General features: G+C 35.5%; 1 protein-coding gene across 2 annotated transcripts in view; it reads left to right on the top strand.

The window, feature by feature from the left end:
• The window catches only part of dock10 (dedicator of cytokinesis 10), a 194,761-nt gene extending 183,585 nt beyond the window's left edge, over positions 1-11,176 (top strand). For both annotated transcript variants that reach the window (XM_051679641.1, XM_051679640.1), the window contains 6 exons: positions 4,106-4,252; positions 4,542-4,752; positions 5,555-5,745; positions 7,403-7,503; positions 8,670-8,808; positions 10,083-11,176. In XM_051679641.1, coding sequence (XP_051535601.1) covers positions 4,106-4,252; positions 4,542-4,752; positions 5,555-5,745; positions 7,403-7,503; positions 8,670-8,808; positions 10,083-10,130 — 837 coding nt within the window. In that variant the 3' untranslated portion in view covers positions 10,131-11,176. The remainder of the gene's footprint in view (positions 1-4,105; positions 4,253-4,541; positions 4,753-5,554; positions 5,746-7,402; positions 7,504-8,669; positions 8,809-10,082) is intronic.
• The last annotated feature ends 7,113 nt before the right edge of the window (positions 11,177-18,289 follow it).

The raw sequence follows: 18,289 nt of genomic DNA on the forward strand, positions 1-18,289 counted from the left end.
AAAATATTGTTTTTACAATAAATAACATAATAAAATTAATCAAATTCATTGCTAATACTATATGATAACTGAGTTGATTGGTTTCCACCAAAGTTTATGTCACTACCTGGAGGATGATGTCATTAAAGGGATAATTCAACCCGAAATGAAAATTACCTCTAAAATTACCTAACCCTAACCCCTGTGTTGTTTTAACCCTATATGACTTTCTTTCTTTTTCTTAACCCAAAGGGAGAAATTGTGAAAAAGTGATGCCACACAATGGCAGTTTATGGACCACCTCTTCAAGCTTCAAAAGGATGCAAAATTATAATTCAGAAGTCTGATAAATTATTCCATGAGACTCATGATTGTTATGAAAGCATACGTTGAGCTTTGATGAGAAACAAACCGAAATCTAATGTATTATTTAGTGAAATTGTTGACCAACTGTTACTCTCCTCTGAGCGTTGATGGTGAGACTGCAAGAGAGAAACAATTCACGCAGCCCCCTCTGGAAATGAGGCGTTCTAGAGAAAACATGTTTTGTTTATCTAAAAACAGGTCCACCACAGTGATAGAAACAACAGAACACAACACAGCTGCACACAAACCAAAGAACCGAACTTACTAAATATGTCTGATGAGTTTGTAGTTAGAGAATAGATGCATTTATTTGCTCAGCCTCATTTGTTTTAAACAGAGTATTCAATCAAACTGAGAGAGATAGACAGAGGAAGCTGAAGGCAGCTACAGTCACACTGTGTCTTACCTGACAGCAAGCAACACATGATAAAGGTATATATTTCTATGTTAATCAGAATTTTAGTCCTAACCAGCCATGACTAGCAACAGTGCCTGTCGATCGCTTGGTTTATTTTTTCGGCATTGCGGTGAGTCCAAAAACTTTCTCATAACAGTTTATTGAAGCCCGCATCTCACTAGCCAGTTAAAAACTACTTGATTTTGGCCAAGAATGTTACACTTACCAAATGTTTTCGCTGAGGTATCGAATCTTTTCAGGAGGTCTGTCACAAATGCTCACCAGTTCAGAATCGAAAAGACATGACAGACATTCCTGCTTCCTCTATCTCTCTGTTTAATTGAGTACTCTGTTTCAAATAAATGTGGCTGGACATAAAAATGCATCTATTCTCCGACTACATACTCATCAGACATATTTAGTAAGTTCGGTTCTCTGGTTTGTGTGCAGCTGTGTTGTGTTCTGTTGTTTCTGTCACTGTGGTGGACCTGTCTTTAGATAAATAAAATGAGTTTTCGCTTGAATGCAGCATGTCGTGAGTGGGGGCTGCTTGCTCTTGTGCAGTCTCATGAACTCGCAGAGGAGAGTAATGGTCGGCCAACAATTTCACTAAATAATACATTAGATTTCGGTTTGTTTCTCACCAAAGCTCATCGTATGCTTTCATAACAATCACGAGTCTCATGTAATAATTTATTAGACTTCTGAATTATACTTTTGCATCCTTTTGAAGCTTGAAGAGGTGGTCACCATAAACTGCCATGGTATGACATCACTGAGCACAAAATTGTTTCACTATATCTCCCTTTGTGTTGAGAAAAATAAAGAAAGTCAAAGAAAGTTATCACAACACAGGCTGAAAAGGAAAAACCTATAAAATGACTTATAATTAAAACACACACACACACACACACACACACACACACACATATATATATATATATATATATATATAAAGAATATTAATAAAAACATAAATATAAAAAATATGTCCAAGAAAACATGTTTTGTTTGAAACACATCAATGAGAGAAAGGCAAAAATGAATACAATTCCCAGAGGCATTTCTTCATAAATAATAATAATAATTAAAAAAAAAAAAAAAAAAAATATATATATATATATACTACCGGTCAAAAGTTTTGAAACACTTACTCATTCTTTATTAAAATTTTTTTTCTTCACATTTTAGAATAATAGTAAAGTCATCAAAACTATGGAATAACATAAATGGAACTATGGGAATTATGTTGTTACTAAACAAAATCCAAAATAAATCAAAACTGTGTTATATTTTATCATCTTCAAAGTAGTCACTCTTTGCCTAGAATTTGCAGACATGTACTCTTGACATTTTCTCAACCAACTTCTTGAGGTATCACCCTGGGATGCTTTTTAAACAGTATTGAAGGAGTTCCCATCTATGTTGGGCACTTATTGGCTGCTTTTCTTTATTATTTGGTCCAAGTCATCAATTTAAAAAACTTTTTTTAAATTAAATTTTAGTTTTATAATGAAATAAATTAATATGGTGGCACAATTATATTTTTGTCTACAAAAGTAATTTCAAACATTTAAGCAGTAGTGCTTAACGGTAGTATATATATATATATATATATATATATATATATACATATATTTATAAAGTGTGTGTGTGTGTGTGTGTGTGAAGAAGTTGAAGTTAGTAACACCCACGGACATGGCAAAAAAGGCACCATACACCAAATTAGTACAATTATTTAAAATTCCCTGTGTTGACTTAATTGTGATTATTATTAATATTATTATTATTATAAAATCAATCTTAAAAAATTCTGAGTTTAATATATTGTCCAGTTTATGATTGAGACCAGGGGCCCCTTTGTGTGGCACCCCTATACATTGTATTTTTTGCATACCCTGTTTTTGCACCATTAATGGCGACTTGAAAATGCACTGCATAACAGGAACGACTCAGCTGTAGCATAGGTACTGTACAAGTACAGGCACAAGCAAACAAACAGCTCTTTCTGTTCAATAAATCTCTCTGAATTATGACAATATTCATTTTGAGTGATTTATGCTTTTAAGCAGTTTATTGCTACACGTTGGGGTTTAGGTTCCGTTCTGTTTAGATGAATTACCATTTGAATGTAAATGTGAGCACCCTATTCATGTATTTATTTAGATTTTATGATAATCATGTTTAAAATATTTATCAATGCCCACTTCTGATAACCGTTATAATTTATGGCTGTTTTTAAAGGAAACATTTGATGTAACCTAGAAATCAGTTTATTTTCTCTATTGAGTCAGAGTTTGGTTATGCATAACCAGGGTTGGGGAGTAACGGAATACATGTAACAGGATTACGTATTTAAAATACAAAATATAAGTAACTGTATTCCACTACAGTTACAATTTAAATCACTGGTAATTAGAATACAGTTACATTCAAAAAGTATTTTCATTATTGAAGAGATTACTTTGCATTTTATTGTCATTTGTTTCATTTAATATTTAGTCCTTTCAGATGGAAAACATTTATCCAAATAAATGATGCGATCCAAAATGCATTTGAACAGCAGTGAAACACTTTCTTATGATGTGTTACATTCATACGAGCAGACAGAGAAGTAAGTTTGAAGTAAGTTTGGAGCAGAAGAAATAGAAATAAATCTTGTGTAAATTGTCAGCTTTACGCTAAGCTAAAATGCTATTTCTAGCCATTTTACATGCACAGGTTGCCAGGCACGATCATATTTTTTTATCAAGTTAGATCATAATTTCTGTTTTTCTAGTAAGACCTTTGATAGTAGGGCAAAAATCGTATTCTTGAAAATAATTTCTGTATTGTTTTCCTGTAAAAATATCTAAACATCCTTAAAACAAGATCAATTTGATTGATCTTGTTTTAGAAACAACACTGCATAAGATATTTAGGTTTTTCAGAGAATGTATTTTTAACATGTGTATTTTGTCTTACTGTACTGGCAGAGTTTTTATAGTCAAAACAAGTGAAAAAATCTACCAGTGCTGAAGAAGTAATCCAAAGTATTTAGAATACATTACTGACCTTGAGTAATCTAACGGAATACATTATAAATTACATTTTACAGCATGTATTCTGTAATCTGTAGTGGAATACATTTCAAAAGTAACCCTCCCAACCCTGTGCATAATACAGTAACTGCTGTTGCAGTTATGCTACAGTGCCAGTTATGTGCTGCTTATGTGTGTGGTGTGTAGTAGGCCTAACACTTTCCTGAGCCTAGGCTTTAGTGACAGCTGTTTTATACTCTTTTCTGCCACCTGGTGACAAGTGTTCTCAGATGCATCATTGGGAATCCGAGTCCAAGCTCATGTGCAATATTGTGTTTGACAGGGGTTCTTTGAGGAAGAGGAGAGTAAGGAGTTCATCTATAAGGAGCCAAAGCTCACAGGACTGTCTGAGATCTCTCAGCGGCTCCTTAAACTCTACTCTGACAAGTTTGGAGCTGATAACGTCAAGATGATCCAAGACTCCAATAAGGTGTGTCCTGCATGCTCCTGAAGACCACTGCCTATCCTGCCCTATATATTTTAAAACAGAATATTCTGTATGCTGATGGGGTTACAGGCTTTACTTTTGCAGTGACTTTATTCTCAATATAGCACAGCCTTGAGTGTTGTAGTGTTACATAACAATGTAAACGAACAATAATCAATGTTTAATCCATGACGTTTTTATTTATTTATTTATTTTTTAATAGAATCTAGGATGACAATCTGGTTTTAAGTTTTAACTTGTGACAATCTGGTTTAAACTTATTTTTTCACAGGTGAACCCTAAAGACCTAGACCCCAGATTTGCCTACATCCAGGTGACTTATGTAGTGCCTTATTTTGATGAGAAGGAACAGCTGGAGAAGAAGACTGACTTTGAGCGGCATCACAACATCAACCGCTTTGTCTTTGAGACACCTTTCACTCTGTCTGGAAAGAAACACGGAGACGTGGAGGAGCAATGCAAAAGAAGAACCATCCTGACCAGTGAGACTCTTTAAGCCAACGTGACATCAAAATGAAATTGTTCTTTATGCATGTTCCTTGTCTTAGTGTGTACGATTCATAAGTGCATATTATTCTTCGTAATGTTTCATCAATATATAATAACTTTCCTTTTCAGCTGACATCACCAAGACCTGTTATTTTTTAACTCCTTCCCTCCAACCAACTGGCTACATTCTGCTATGTAATGCCCATTTCTTACGATCCAGTCAGATTCTATGTGGAGAAAATCAAGTTCCACCCTATTTTTATTTATTTATTCTTGTTGAATAGCTATTTCAGACTGAAATATGTCAGTACATAGAAGTAAAATGGGTTGAGGTCATGTTGACTTTAAAGGAATTTTTCAGGTTCAATGCAAGTTAAACTCAATTAACAGCATTTGTGACTATGTTGATTTCCCCCAAAAATAAATAAATAATAATAATAATTTCTACTTTCTGTAGAAAATATGGCTACAGAAAGGCACTTACAATGGAAGTGAATGGGGCCAGTCCATAAACACTAAAATACATATTGTTTCAAAATGATAGCTACAATATGTGAACATTATACATGTTAACATGATTTTAGTGTTATTAAATCACTTACTAACCTTATCTGTGAAAAGTTACATCTAATATTACATCTAAATTGTTGTCATGACAACAAAGAAATCGCCAATGTATCGTGCGTCCTTAAATTACTTGATTAAGTGATCCAACAAATACTTCCTGCACTTTTATAGAACATATTTTATAAACACATTGCCACACCTCCCTGAGTGTCTCTCTGTCTTGTGCAGCGAGCTCTAGTTTCCCATTCCTGAAGAAGCGTATCGAGGTGGTGGAACAGCAGAGTACAGAGATGAACCCTATCGAGGTGGCCATAGATGAAATGAGCCGGAAAGTGTCTGAACTCAATCAGCTGTGTAACATGGATGAGGTGGACATGATCCGCCTCCAACTCAAACTACAAGGCAGCGTCAGTGTGAAGGTGAATATGCACACATATTAAAGCAATAGGCCACAAGAGGCTGTGTAGTACAATGAATTACTGGTAAAATTACTGTAAAAATCTGAATCAAGTGGCTTTCTGCTTTTGAAAATAGAGGCAACAGCAATATAATAAAAGACACTAATTAACAATAAACAGTTCAATTTATTATTTATAATGTTCAGAGTAAGAAGTTTCTGCTAAGTAATCTAGTTCATTATCGTAACTACAGGCTGTTTGCGGTTGCCAAGCAATGAAGCAATTTGGCACATTAAAGGGATAGTTCACACAAAAATGATAATGCTCTCATCATTTACTCATCTTCATGCCATCCCAAACTTGTATGACTTTCTTTCTTTGAGGAACACAAACAAAGATATTTTGAAGGACGTATGATGTTTTTGTCCATAGAATGTTAGTTGATGGGGTCCAAATCTTTCAAGCTCCAAAGTAGAAATAAAGGCCACGTACACACTGCAGCTAAATAGGGTTGTCAATTCACCTTTTATTTCTTAATCCTGTTCTGTACACGGCATGCATAGTTAAGGAATTTACGGGAGTGACAACCGCATTCTACTACTGAATTAACTCCCGTAAAATTCAAGTAGTGACAACCGCATTTTCATAAAATGTGTAAATCACACAAACAGAAGTAGGGTACAACAGGGCTAAAGGCACCCCTTAAGGAAATTTAGCTTTTTTTCTGGTCACAAAATGTATCAAGGTCAAAAAATATATATGTATTTTGTTTATTGAAAATTGATGAAGCAACATAATTTGTATGAAAAGAAATAATAATGAAAGGCTGTTTAGATCAAAATTCAGTTTTGATGAGGTGGTGAGGAAGGTGGTGAGGAAAAAGGTGGTGAGGAACCCACTTAAGGGGGTTATGACCTTAAGTTGTATGACCTTAAATAAAACTGAAAATGATAAGTATTTTGTCTCAAAAGAAATGTGTTAATTTTCATTAGATATATTTGCAACATTTTAAAAAAAATAATAAAAATTAGACCAAACTGCCTCAAAATAATCCTATAGACACCACACACAAAGATCTAATGGATCAGAAAAAATTTCCAGTGGATAGTGACAAACAGGTGTTTAGAAAAGTGCTGTGGTAGTTTTTGTTGCTATTTAGTATTTTAGGAGAAAATAAAATCAATGGAGCCTTTTACCCTGTGGAGCGTTTAGCCTTCTTTGTACCCTACATAAGAATTACATGGCAATAACATGCATTAGGTGAAAGCAATACCATTTGCAAGGCCACCAGCAATCTTTGCGTGATCTTTGCATGATTCCCCCAACAAAGAAACATTTGATCCCACAGTCCCTCTTAATTTGTTTTGTTTTTGTTTTTTTGTTTTTCAAATCAACCACTGCTTTTAAGTTTAGTTACCGATGCCACTATAGAGATACACTAACCATGGCAATTCTGCAAGCGGAATTATACAATAACAGGATATTTACTGAGATAAAGTGGATAACAGTAGTCAATTACAGTATATCTCAAAAACACATACTCAGCTGCACTGCAGTGCTATTTTCTAGGAATTAGGCAGGGTTTCTTGTTTAAACCAGTAGCATTAGCAATAGCATTAGCAGTTATGCACTTATATCTTAACTAAGATTATGAAATGTATTTCATAAAATTTTTCAGGTGAATGCAGGGCCCATGGCCTACGCCAGAGCATTCCTTGAGGAGAAAAATGCCAAAAAATACCCTGACAACCAAGTGAAACTCCTGAAAGAGATTTTCAGGTAAGAAAGTTGTTAGAATTTGGCTCATGACAGACAAATGCTAACATTCATCACATCATTGCACATCCAGTGTATCTGCGACAGACAAACACAAGTGTCTTTCTGTGCATGTAAAATTTTGGTGGTATATCCAAAGAGCGGAATACTTTAATAACACAGTGAAGCTGATGTCTTCTTGAGCTGTTACCTAGTTACAGTGGTGAACTGCTGCCAATTGTATTCACGTTGGTGACGCAATCAGACTGCATTTCGGACCCAAATAATATGATAAGAAAAGAGACCAGCGGGGGAGGGGAGGAAATGAACTCTGGTTAGGTCCAAGCAATCAAGTCCTAAGACAAACTCTATAGCGCCACCATTAGTTAAAAAATGAAAGTTTCTTTTGTGCATAACTTTTAAACTGTTTGACCTAGAAACAAAATAATTTTTCCTCTGATTAATCTCCTCATGATGATTGTAAAGGACCCCTTACAATGGCCGCTATCTTGGATTGTGACGTTTATCATCTTTTTGCTACTCCTACTGCAAACTTCATCTGATTTGCACTAAAAACTACCCAGATGATCTTCAGATCAAGCCGCACAGAAGATACATTAAAGAATCTTGATTTCTGGCATTGGTGAAAGTTACGCTAGCGCAAAGTTAACAATGTCAATGTAAAACAGGAAGTCAGGCTGTATCTCTGCAATGCTTTGTCCTAACGAAACAAAACGTGGTATGCTTCATTAGAGCCATGATCTGAGGTAACATGCAAAGATTGATAACAGCACCACCAATGGGTCAAGAAATGTCAAAAAAAGATTTTTTGGCCCATAACTTCTGAATCAGGTTCCTTGGATCTTGAGGATTTCGACAATACCAATTTTATCAGCCAAACTGCCTCTCCACCATTTTGAATTTTAATATAAAATGATGTATCTTTTGAATGCTTTGTCAAATTTAAATAAAAGTTGGTATGTGTCATTGACATTATGTCCTTTGGTTACCTGAGCAGTTTGGAGATGGCGTAACCTACATTTAAATTTATTCGTTTAGCATACTCTTCTATCCAAAGTGACTTACAAATGAGAAATACAGCAAAAGCAATTCATCCTAAGGAGGCAATAACATGAGAAGTGATGCAATATAATGACAGCTACTGTAACTTTCTGCTTCCTGTTCTGCAGGCAGTTTGCAGAAGCATGTGGTCAGGCTCTGAATGTAAATGAGCGTTTAATAAAAGAAGATCAGCTGGAGTATCAGGAAGAGATGAAAGCTCACCATAGAGACATGCTCACTGAGCTCTCCGCCATCATGAACGAACAGGTCAGCACTTTATAATAATAAAACTAATAATTTCACAAACCCAAAGTTGCTTCACAATGCAAAAATGAATATACAAAAAAAGGTATAAAAAAAATTAAAAAAAAAAGGTATTTAAAAACTTAATCTCTGACTAAACAAATCAGATAGTTTATACAGTAGTTACCTGTATTGAACTGTAAAATAAACTTCTTTTGAACTGATTTGGTGTGATATAAATTGATTTGTATGGCTGAAAAACAAATAACAGTTTTCACGTACAGTTGCATCACGATTCTTTCTGAAATGAATCTGGATTGCTTTACAAAAATTCATAATTGTAAATTAATTATTAGTAAAGTATCATGATTATTGAAAAGTATATACAAATGTACATTACAAAAATGTGCACTTGCCGTGCAAACAAACATATGCAGAAGCCTTCAATAATTTTAACCGTCAAGAACAATAGACTATGGGCCCTATTTTTAGAGTGCTACTGTATGTCTTAAGCGCAGCACTATGCAATATGTCATATGCGCAAAGTCAGTGGGTATGGCCATGAAGTTTTGGTATTTTTGTGCAAGCATGCTCTAAGTCTAGGCACAAGTAGGTAGGTGAAATCGTGCGCGCAAAGCGCTAATGGGCTGGGTCAAGTGTAATATAATTCTGAGGTTCTTCTCTGGTTATAGCTCCAACCATCTGCATCCTATTATATAGTTCGCTTCCTGTCAAGCATTGATAACATTCATTAGAAATTAGTAGCATAAGAATGTAGTGTAAATGTGCTATATGCAATAAATTAGAAGGAAAGAAATATGGATGTACGTTCTTTTGTGCATTAACTGCGTCCTTGTTGCACGAATACACCCACATATAGCATAAGCACTCCCACCCACGCCCACTTGCGCTTTGCCCTGGTATGGAAATTGCACTTAAAATTTACACTCTCACAAAAATTGGATGAGATGTTGCACACGGTTGTTGTCCATAACCCTGCACCTAGTGCGGTCATGAAAAATAGAGCCTCAAATGGCATACAGAAAGCAACCAATCAATGTTCTGCATCATCAGCTCTATTATTTAAAGGTAATAAATGTATTTACACAATAATTATAAAAAAAAAAAAATCTTGAAAGTTGATCATTCTCATGCACATCCACAGAAAATAAGATCCAAATCAGATTGTGAGGTGCTTAAAGATTCCTACCCATAATTTATACCCTGTCTTTTTCAGCATGTTAGTAGTTAATGTGTGTTAATTGCATGTGTTTCTATTTTTTTTCTGCCTTCCAAAGATTTTGCACACAAGGCTGCCAGGAACTGAAAGACAAAATGCCTTCTGAGCTGCCAGAAAATTATTTGGAAACTGCTCACACACAGATGGACATTTGATCTAAATTGGCTGCCAAGTACTCCCACTGGCCACCGCTGTTGGACTTCCTGTTTTTATGGCTATAGAGAGAGTAACTGAAATTACAGGGAATAGAAGATTCAAGTTACTGAAAGTGTTTTTTGAGAAACATTGGATTCCTGTGGATGAAGGCTGTGTCTTGCCTGCTTTGCACCTCACACTCACACACAAACATATACACATCAACATAAACTGACTTATACCATTTTTAATAGCATAATAGCATCAAATTCACATATGCCTTCTTTTCTAGATTGTATTCTTTTAAAAAAACAGTGTCCTTAATTAACTTTTTGTGTGTTCAACAAAGCAAATCTCTTGTAACAAATATTTTAGAGGGCTATCACTTTATTGCATCCCTTAGTGAGTGTTTTACTGACATTGTCAATGCTGTCCCACAAAGGCAAAATGCAGTAACTACTGTACAACACTGAAACTGAGAAAAATGACTTCAAAAGTTTTTTGGTTTTAGTGTGGATTTTGTAGTAACTATAATTTGTGTAGTAACTAGAATTTTCATTTTCTCTATCTGAGCGGATCATAGTCTCGGAGATCTTTTTCGGTCATAACCTTTTGACATTTTTGACAAAATGTGTAGTTACTGTGTTTTGTCTTTGCATGGCATTATGGTTATCATGTTTTATTATTTGCATTCCATATAGTCTTGTTGAACACATCTCTAGTTCTTGAGTGAATGTAGAGCTGTTTCAGTGTTCTAACATTCAGAAAATCATTTTACAAACACAAATGTGCTGTTTTATAACATTTTTTATGATTGACAATGTGTTACTGTTATTTCCTGTAAATTGTAAATAAAAATAATTAATATTTAAAATGTTTCTTTTATATAGTATGAATATTAAAAAAATTATATGTGATTGTGTCATTTTTTAAAACAGTGAATAAAAGAACAATGCCTTTATAAATACAGTATAACATGAACTAAAATGTCTATGTCCAAAAGGGACAAATGACATTCCTGTCATGTATTAAAGGTGCAATATGTAAAAATTTTCATGTAATATTCGCCTTTTTTTTGCCAATGTGTGAACGGCTTGTAACGCAACTTAAAAAATGAGCCCTTCCCGGACTTCCTAGGTTGCCTATTAAAGCCTGTAGACTGATTTTCATGTGAAGGGAGCGGGTCGGTTTTGCCGGGAAAATCCAAAGGATGTGACGTTTATGCTCGCTCCCGAGAGCCTTGCCTCAGTAATAGCTTCTCTTCCGCTATTCAACAGCGACAACAAATTGCAACACTAGGTAACGTTATCTTAGAGGTGGAATCCAGCAAACGTCCAGCTCCCAGCACAACACCAACTCCTACATAAATTCCGAGTAAGCAAAAAAAAAAAAATAAATAAATAAAAAAATACAATTATCTACTGAATCCCGTCTGGCTAAGCAGGAACGTGATCGTGATCGAGCGAAAACTAGAGTGAACACTGGCAGGGCATTTGATTCCTGGAGGGACCTTCGTTTGGTTTTGGGGATCAAAATCGACCCTGAATTGGCGTTCTTCTTATTGGACAGGTAATCTTACATAACTGAAAAGCATGTGAAATATAGTGCCATAAGGATTGATCTGTGTAATTTTAGCTAAATTGAATTTACCTGCACAGTAACTGTCATAAACAATGTTAATCTGTAATTATTCAGCCAGGTAAACTACATAAACACATGAAATGAATGCTAGATAATGTTCAAGATAATGCAAAAAGACCCATTCATTAGTGTAACATAACTTGGATATACAGAAAATATATACATTCTATTATTATAAAACAATAGTGCAACGATATATCAAAATGACAGTTGTGATGGAATCACATCAATACTGAATTGTGTCAACATATTTATAATGTACAGTTTACTTTATAAACAGCTGCTGTCATCATCCACCAAATTTAGCTAACAGCTATTGATAAAGCTGGCTAGCTAGATAACGCCGACATTGACTGCATTTATACGATAGCCTATGTATCATGCAAAGAAAAGTGATTATTTCAAACTACAGTCTCGCATAGTCAGACCTATATCCACACTTTGTTTTAGCACTGTTCCAGCACTGGAGAAACAAATATAATATACAGTCTCAAAGTTTGTAGTAAAACAATCATAACTGTGTAATTTCAATTATGCTACCTCATCTGTCAGCATGATGTCGGTGAATCACGTTGTCTCTTTGTACATTACGTCATTGTTTTGGCCGATGCTCGTGTCCCTATGGAGTGTGTGCATGAGCGCGAGCACGAGCAACATGTAGCTTGCTGCAGTTCACTTAAAGGCCACAGGTGTCATTAATAACAAGGGTTTCTGAATTTTACATGCTGCACCTTTAAGATATTTTATATTGTAAGATGAATGAAAACATCACTAGTAAAAAGGTGTGCATGCTGCACAGTTCGAGCTAACAATTGTGTGTGTGTGTGTCTTTGTAATTAGACAGTAATTCTGAATTAAATAAGCGATCTAAGACAGAGATTTAACATTGCCGACAAGAATATCAAACAAGTGGAGTGTATTTGTGCGTTTCAGCCTATTAAAGAATGGAGAAAAGCGGAATTCAGAACTTTTACTGTTTCTCGGACCCAGCCACGCTAGGGCCAAGATGGACACGTTGGCTGAGATCTTTTGAATTGTATGCAGATGGAAAAGTATTATCATCACAGAAGAATCAACAGACATGACTAAATAGAGGTTTGATTTTGCTGAACAAATCCTATTTCTATTGGGCAGAACCTTCGGCCACCTGGGCAGAATATATATACTGTATATACAGTATGTCAGTATGACAAGGCGTCAGAGCAGCGCAGATGTGTAAAGGAGCTAAATGTCTCTTTTCATTTTTCCCTTAGACATTTTAGCCAGCAGGTGGCGACAAAAGACCATTTTTAATTTGTTATGAGCCAGTTAAGTTAGCCAAATCGCCCACAAAGATATAGGGAGCCCCTTCCCTAACCCTAACTGTCTGTGGAGATGTCATACCCTTTTGGAGTTGATGCAACCCCATTTGGAGTAACCCCGCCCCCTTCTGGAGAAACCACGCCCCATTTGGAGATCTCCGGCCTGCTGCTATATTTACTTGGTTAAGTTTGACGTGCATAGAGTCAGCGCATGTCAGTCAGCAAGCGGTTTCTTCGAAGTCATCGCCATTTCCTCTAACTCCATGATCGCTCGGATTACTACTATTACTACTACATCACAGCTAGGGAATACAGTTAAACTAACAGCTTCAGCATTAAGGCATATCGCAGAAGAGAGAGACAACTGACCGAGTAATTGTACATAAGCTTACCTGATCCTATTGGATACTGGAGTGTCTGCGTTGGGAAATATAAACATTGGACATGGCCTGGGAGAGTATGCACTGGCTAACGACTCATGGTGGGGACCCTCTGCTCAGACGACTATTTTTACACAGAGAAAATAGGATGTATTTTACCAAAATTCTATTATCTTAAGCAAGATAACACCACGTTACAGCTGTGAAATAAAGTTAAACAGCTATAGCTTTACTGTTCACTGCTTGGGAGTCATGACAGATGCAGGTAATCGCGCACTCACTCACTCACTCACTCACTCACTCACTCACTCTCTCTCTCTCTCTCAAACACACACAAACACACATCCTTGTTTCTCCAGTGACTTGTTAGAAACAGCTCAAGCCATTGTTTCTAGCCCCAAAGTGATGTTTTTTATTTAGTAATGGAGGCTTTTGCGCATTGTTTGAACTAGCAACGGTGGATCCTGATCTGTGGCGTAAGAAAGTAGTTCCATGCACAAGTGCATTTTTTGGTTTTTCCTCTTTTTTTTTTTTTTTTTTTTTTTTTACTTGTTTGTTGATCTGTTGTATAAAAGCAAAATCACACTTGCAATTGTGCTGTATGGCCTTAAATCAGTAAGGCTGTTATTACCTGTGGCAAAATCACAGCTGTGCTGATGTAGGGCCATACAGCACTCTTGCTTGTGTGATATTGCTATATATAATGCACTGTGTGGAACTGATTGGGAGTACTTGTTTATGTTTAAAGAAACAAAAACCACTGACTACACATTATTTCATAATAGGAAAACAAAAAACAATTTTATAATAACATGTATATTATATATTTAATTTAACTTATACAGCCTATTAAGTAGGGATGTCCCGATACCATTTTTTTGAGAACAAGTTCGAGTAACGATACTTCATTTTTGGTATACAGTAAGCAAGCTAGCAAGCAGAAATTATAAGTCAGGTAAAGTTGCAAATTGTTGTTTATTTTCATTATAGGCTGTGTTTACAGATGACAGAATCTCAAGCCCTTTCAAAGTCCAGTTTCCCCTCAACTGACCTATAATACTCTCTTCAGAAGCACACTCTAAAATACGGAGCAGCAGAAGTTTACAAATATCGTATGTCTTGTATGTGCCACGATCTGGTCTGTTGTGTATTATCCGTAAGGCTCATAATGTGGTGTTTCAGCTGTCTGAGAGTGGTTCTGTGCTTGATACACACAAATGTCATCTTGTGCTCTGATTATGTGTTATACACAGAACAGCTGATGTACGTTGACCGCGTTATATTTAAAGCACTCTAGATTTACTTTATTTGCACATTTGTGTAATTCCACATATTTTTAGCCATTACAAGTGTGTAAACAAATCTACAGTAACCCTATGGCCCCAGGGACTGAGGAGGAAATGAAAGCATTTCACCATGTATGGTGTCAAAAGAAACAACACCCACAGTGTCTTCCTTCAGTTTTCCACCAAAATAAAGGTTTGAGATGGTACAGCAATGCCGCATGCTAAATTATTACAGAAATACAGTACTGTGCAAAAGTCTTAGGCACATAAGATATTTCACAAAAGCATTTGTCTTAAGATGGTTATTTATATCTTCAGCTTTAGTGTGTCAATAGGAAATATAAATGTTAGACTCCCAAACATTACTTTTGCAAATAGAAAAGCTTAGAATGGAAGAACAGGGAGCCCTGCAACAGATGTCATGGCCCCCACAAAGCCCCCTACTAAACATTGTGTCAGTCTGAGATTACATATAGATACAGAAGCAGTTCAGATAGCCTAAATAGATAGAAGAACTGTGGTGAATTCTCCAAGTTGGAACATCCTATCTGCCAACAACCAAGAAAAGCTGTGTCCAGGTTTACCAAGGAGAACTGGTGCTGTTTTAAAGGCAAAGGTGGTCATGCTGAATATTGATTTATCTTTTTTATGTTTACTGGACTTTGTATGACATTAAGTGATAAATGAAAACTATTTATTTCATTATTTTTGAAGACATCTTCACTATTCAACATTTTTCACAAGTGCCTAAAACTTTTGCATAGTACTGTATATTACTACTGTATATTGCAAAAATAATAATAATTATTATAATTATAAAATTAATAATAACTTTTTTTTATAGAGGACTAAAGTGTGAACACCCTACAGTACTTTTTCTTCTTTCTTTTCTATTATAAAAAAAGTATTACATAATTTTAATCTATGCAGTGGCAATAGTGACTTTTTTTTTTTTAATCGAGCAGATCTGTAATATATGAAATAAATTCTCAAATAACAAAATAATCATGATTAATAGTTGTGATTACAGTTGAGCAAAATAATCGTAATTACATTTTTGCTATTATTGTGCTGCCCTACTTTATGACATTTAGGATACATTTACACGACAACGATGTACTAAAAACGGAAACGTTTTTCCTTTGCGTTTTTGAAAAGTTTCACGTACAGATGACAACGTTGTCAAAACGATCCCCGTTCACACGGATCCGCGAAAACGACTAAAAATGCTGTATTATGCATGCCAGGCCAGTAGTTGGCGATGTCACTTTGTAAAGAAACACTACGTGCCTGCGCACATAAGCATTCTTCCACAGAGCGGTGAAAACAAACAATGAAGATGGAGAAAGCATCGAGCAATTTTGTCTTGACGGACGATGAGGTTGCTTTCTTACTACAATTACTTTGCTGGAGAAGCGTCAATAATCTCAAAACCTTGAACAGCACAAACACAGTCCTGTAGTCCGCCATTGTAGTTTTGAATGTCTCGGGTGTTGTTTTGAAGTACTCGCGCACATGCCTATAGACTGAACTCTCAAGATTATGCAAGAAACTCTGCAAATTTTTACCATCATGCCTTCTTCTGTATTCCCCCTGCTGACTCTTGGGCTGGTAGGAGAGTGAGTTAACATAACAAGCTGTTGATATTGACTGGTTTTGGATATCAGAGAGATCTCTGATATATGGATATCTTCTGACGGAGAGAGAGGTCTTGTGTACACTGGATCTAACATGCATTTTCACTGCCTTGTGTTTTCATATTCTAAGCATATCATTGAATACTGTACATGCCATCACATCTCTGTCTATAGGCTATATACATAAGTGGTGGGTGAATGAATTGCAGGATAAAGGTACATCAAATAAAATAAAATAAATAAATAACATTTAAAATACAAATACATTTTTCCCATCTGAATCCATACATTAATTTCAAGATTAATTGATGACAAATTGACGCCTATCAATCCATCATTCTTTATATAACACGTAATACGCGTGTGCACGACGTCATCGTTTTGACAAATTCGCGTTTTTGTATGTTTACACGGAGACAATAACGGCATCGTTTTCAAAAACTTGCACTTTGAAACCTGTTTTCAAAAGTTTGCGTTTTCAGGCCCCAAAACGCCGTTGTCGTGTAAACGAACAGCCAAAACGCATAAGAAGTTTTCCGTTTTTAGTTGAAAATGTTGTCGTGTAAACGGCCCCTAAGATGGAATGGGTGACACACTGCTCTGTGCACGCACAGGGCACGTGATACCAGGAGCTTGCATGACCACAACAAGTTATTATACATATATAAAAACAATACACAGTTTCGCAGAAAAGAAGGAAATAACAGCGTCTCACCAGATTTATAATGAGGAACATTGTAAACTGTTTCAAATACATAAAGTAGGACAGTATATAAAGTCATTTTAAGAAGAGCTATGAGTTTATTTTAACTTACATGATTAAACTAAATGGATATTTTAAAGGAGCAGTATGTAAGATTCAGAAACCCTGGTTATTAATGACACCTGTGGATGTTAAGTGATCTGCAGCCAGCTACCTGTTGCTTGTGCTCGTGCACACACTCCATAGGGACGCGAGCATCGTAACGTACAGAGACAATGTGATTCACCGGTATCATGCTGACAGATGAGGTAGCATAATTGAAATTACACAGTTATGATTGTTTTACTACAAACTTTGAGACTGTATATTATATTTGATTCTCCAGTGCTGGAACAAGGCTAAAACAAAGTGTGGATATAGGTCTGACTATGTGAGACTGTAGTTTGAAATAATCACTTTTCTTTGCATGATACATTGACTGCATTAATACGATAGCCTATGTCGGTGTTAGCTAGCTAGCTTTATCAATAGCTGTTAGCTAAATTTGGTGGATGATGACAGTAGCTGTTTATAAAGATCTGTACATTATAAATATGTTGACACAATTCAGTATTGATGTGATTCCATCACAACTGACATTTTGATATATCGATGTGCTATAGTTTTATAATAATAGAATGTATATATTTTCTGTATAACCAAGTTACGTTACACTAATGAATGGGTCTTTTTGCATTATCTTAAACATTGTCTAGCATTCATTTAATGTGTTATTGTAGTTTAGCTAAAATTACACAAATCAATCCTTATGGCACTATATTTCACATGCTTTGCAGTAGAGCCTGACCCATATGGGATTTTTGAGACCGATGCCGATTTTAGAGAGGGAAAATTCAATGATTACTGATATGGTGGCTGATATATTTAATTTTTGAGCTGGAATGAAAACAGACCTTTTCTATGTGGATTTTGCACCGATTTTGCACCGATATGACTATGCAAAGGTACTCAGAAGGCTGCTTTCTTAAATATTTTTATCAAAAAATATTTGACATTATTATTATACATTTTCAGCAAATTCTAGGAATGAACACTGAGAAAATAAAGAATTAATAAAAATATAATAAATAGCTTAATAAGCATCAGTAATGTATGTTTAGTATGTCAATTGCTGACCATTAA

This window comes from Myxocyprinus asiaticus, chromosome 39, assembly GCF_019703515.2.
Source record: "Myxocyprinus asiaticus isolate MX2 ecotype Aquarium Trade chromosome 39, UBuf_Myxa_2, whole genome shotgun sequence".
In the NCBI taxonomy this organism is placed as follows: domain Eukaryota; kingdom Metazoa; phylum Chordata; class Actinopteri; order Cypriniformes; family Catostomidae; genus Myxocyprinus; species Myxocyprinus asiaticus.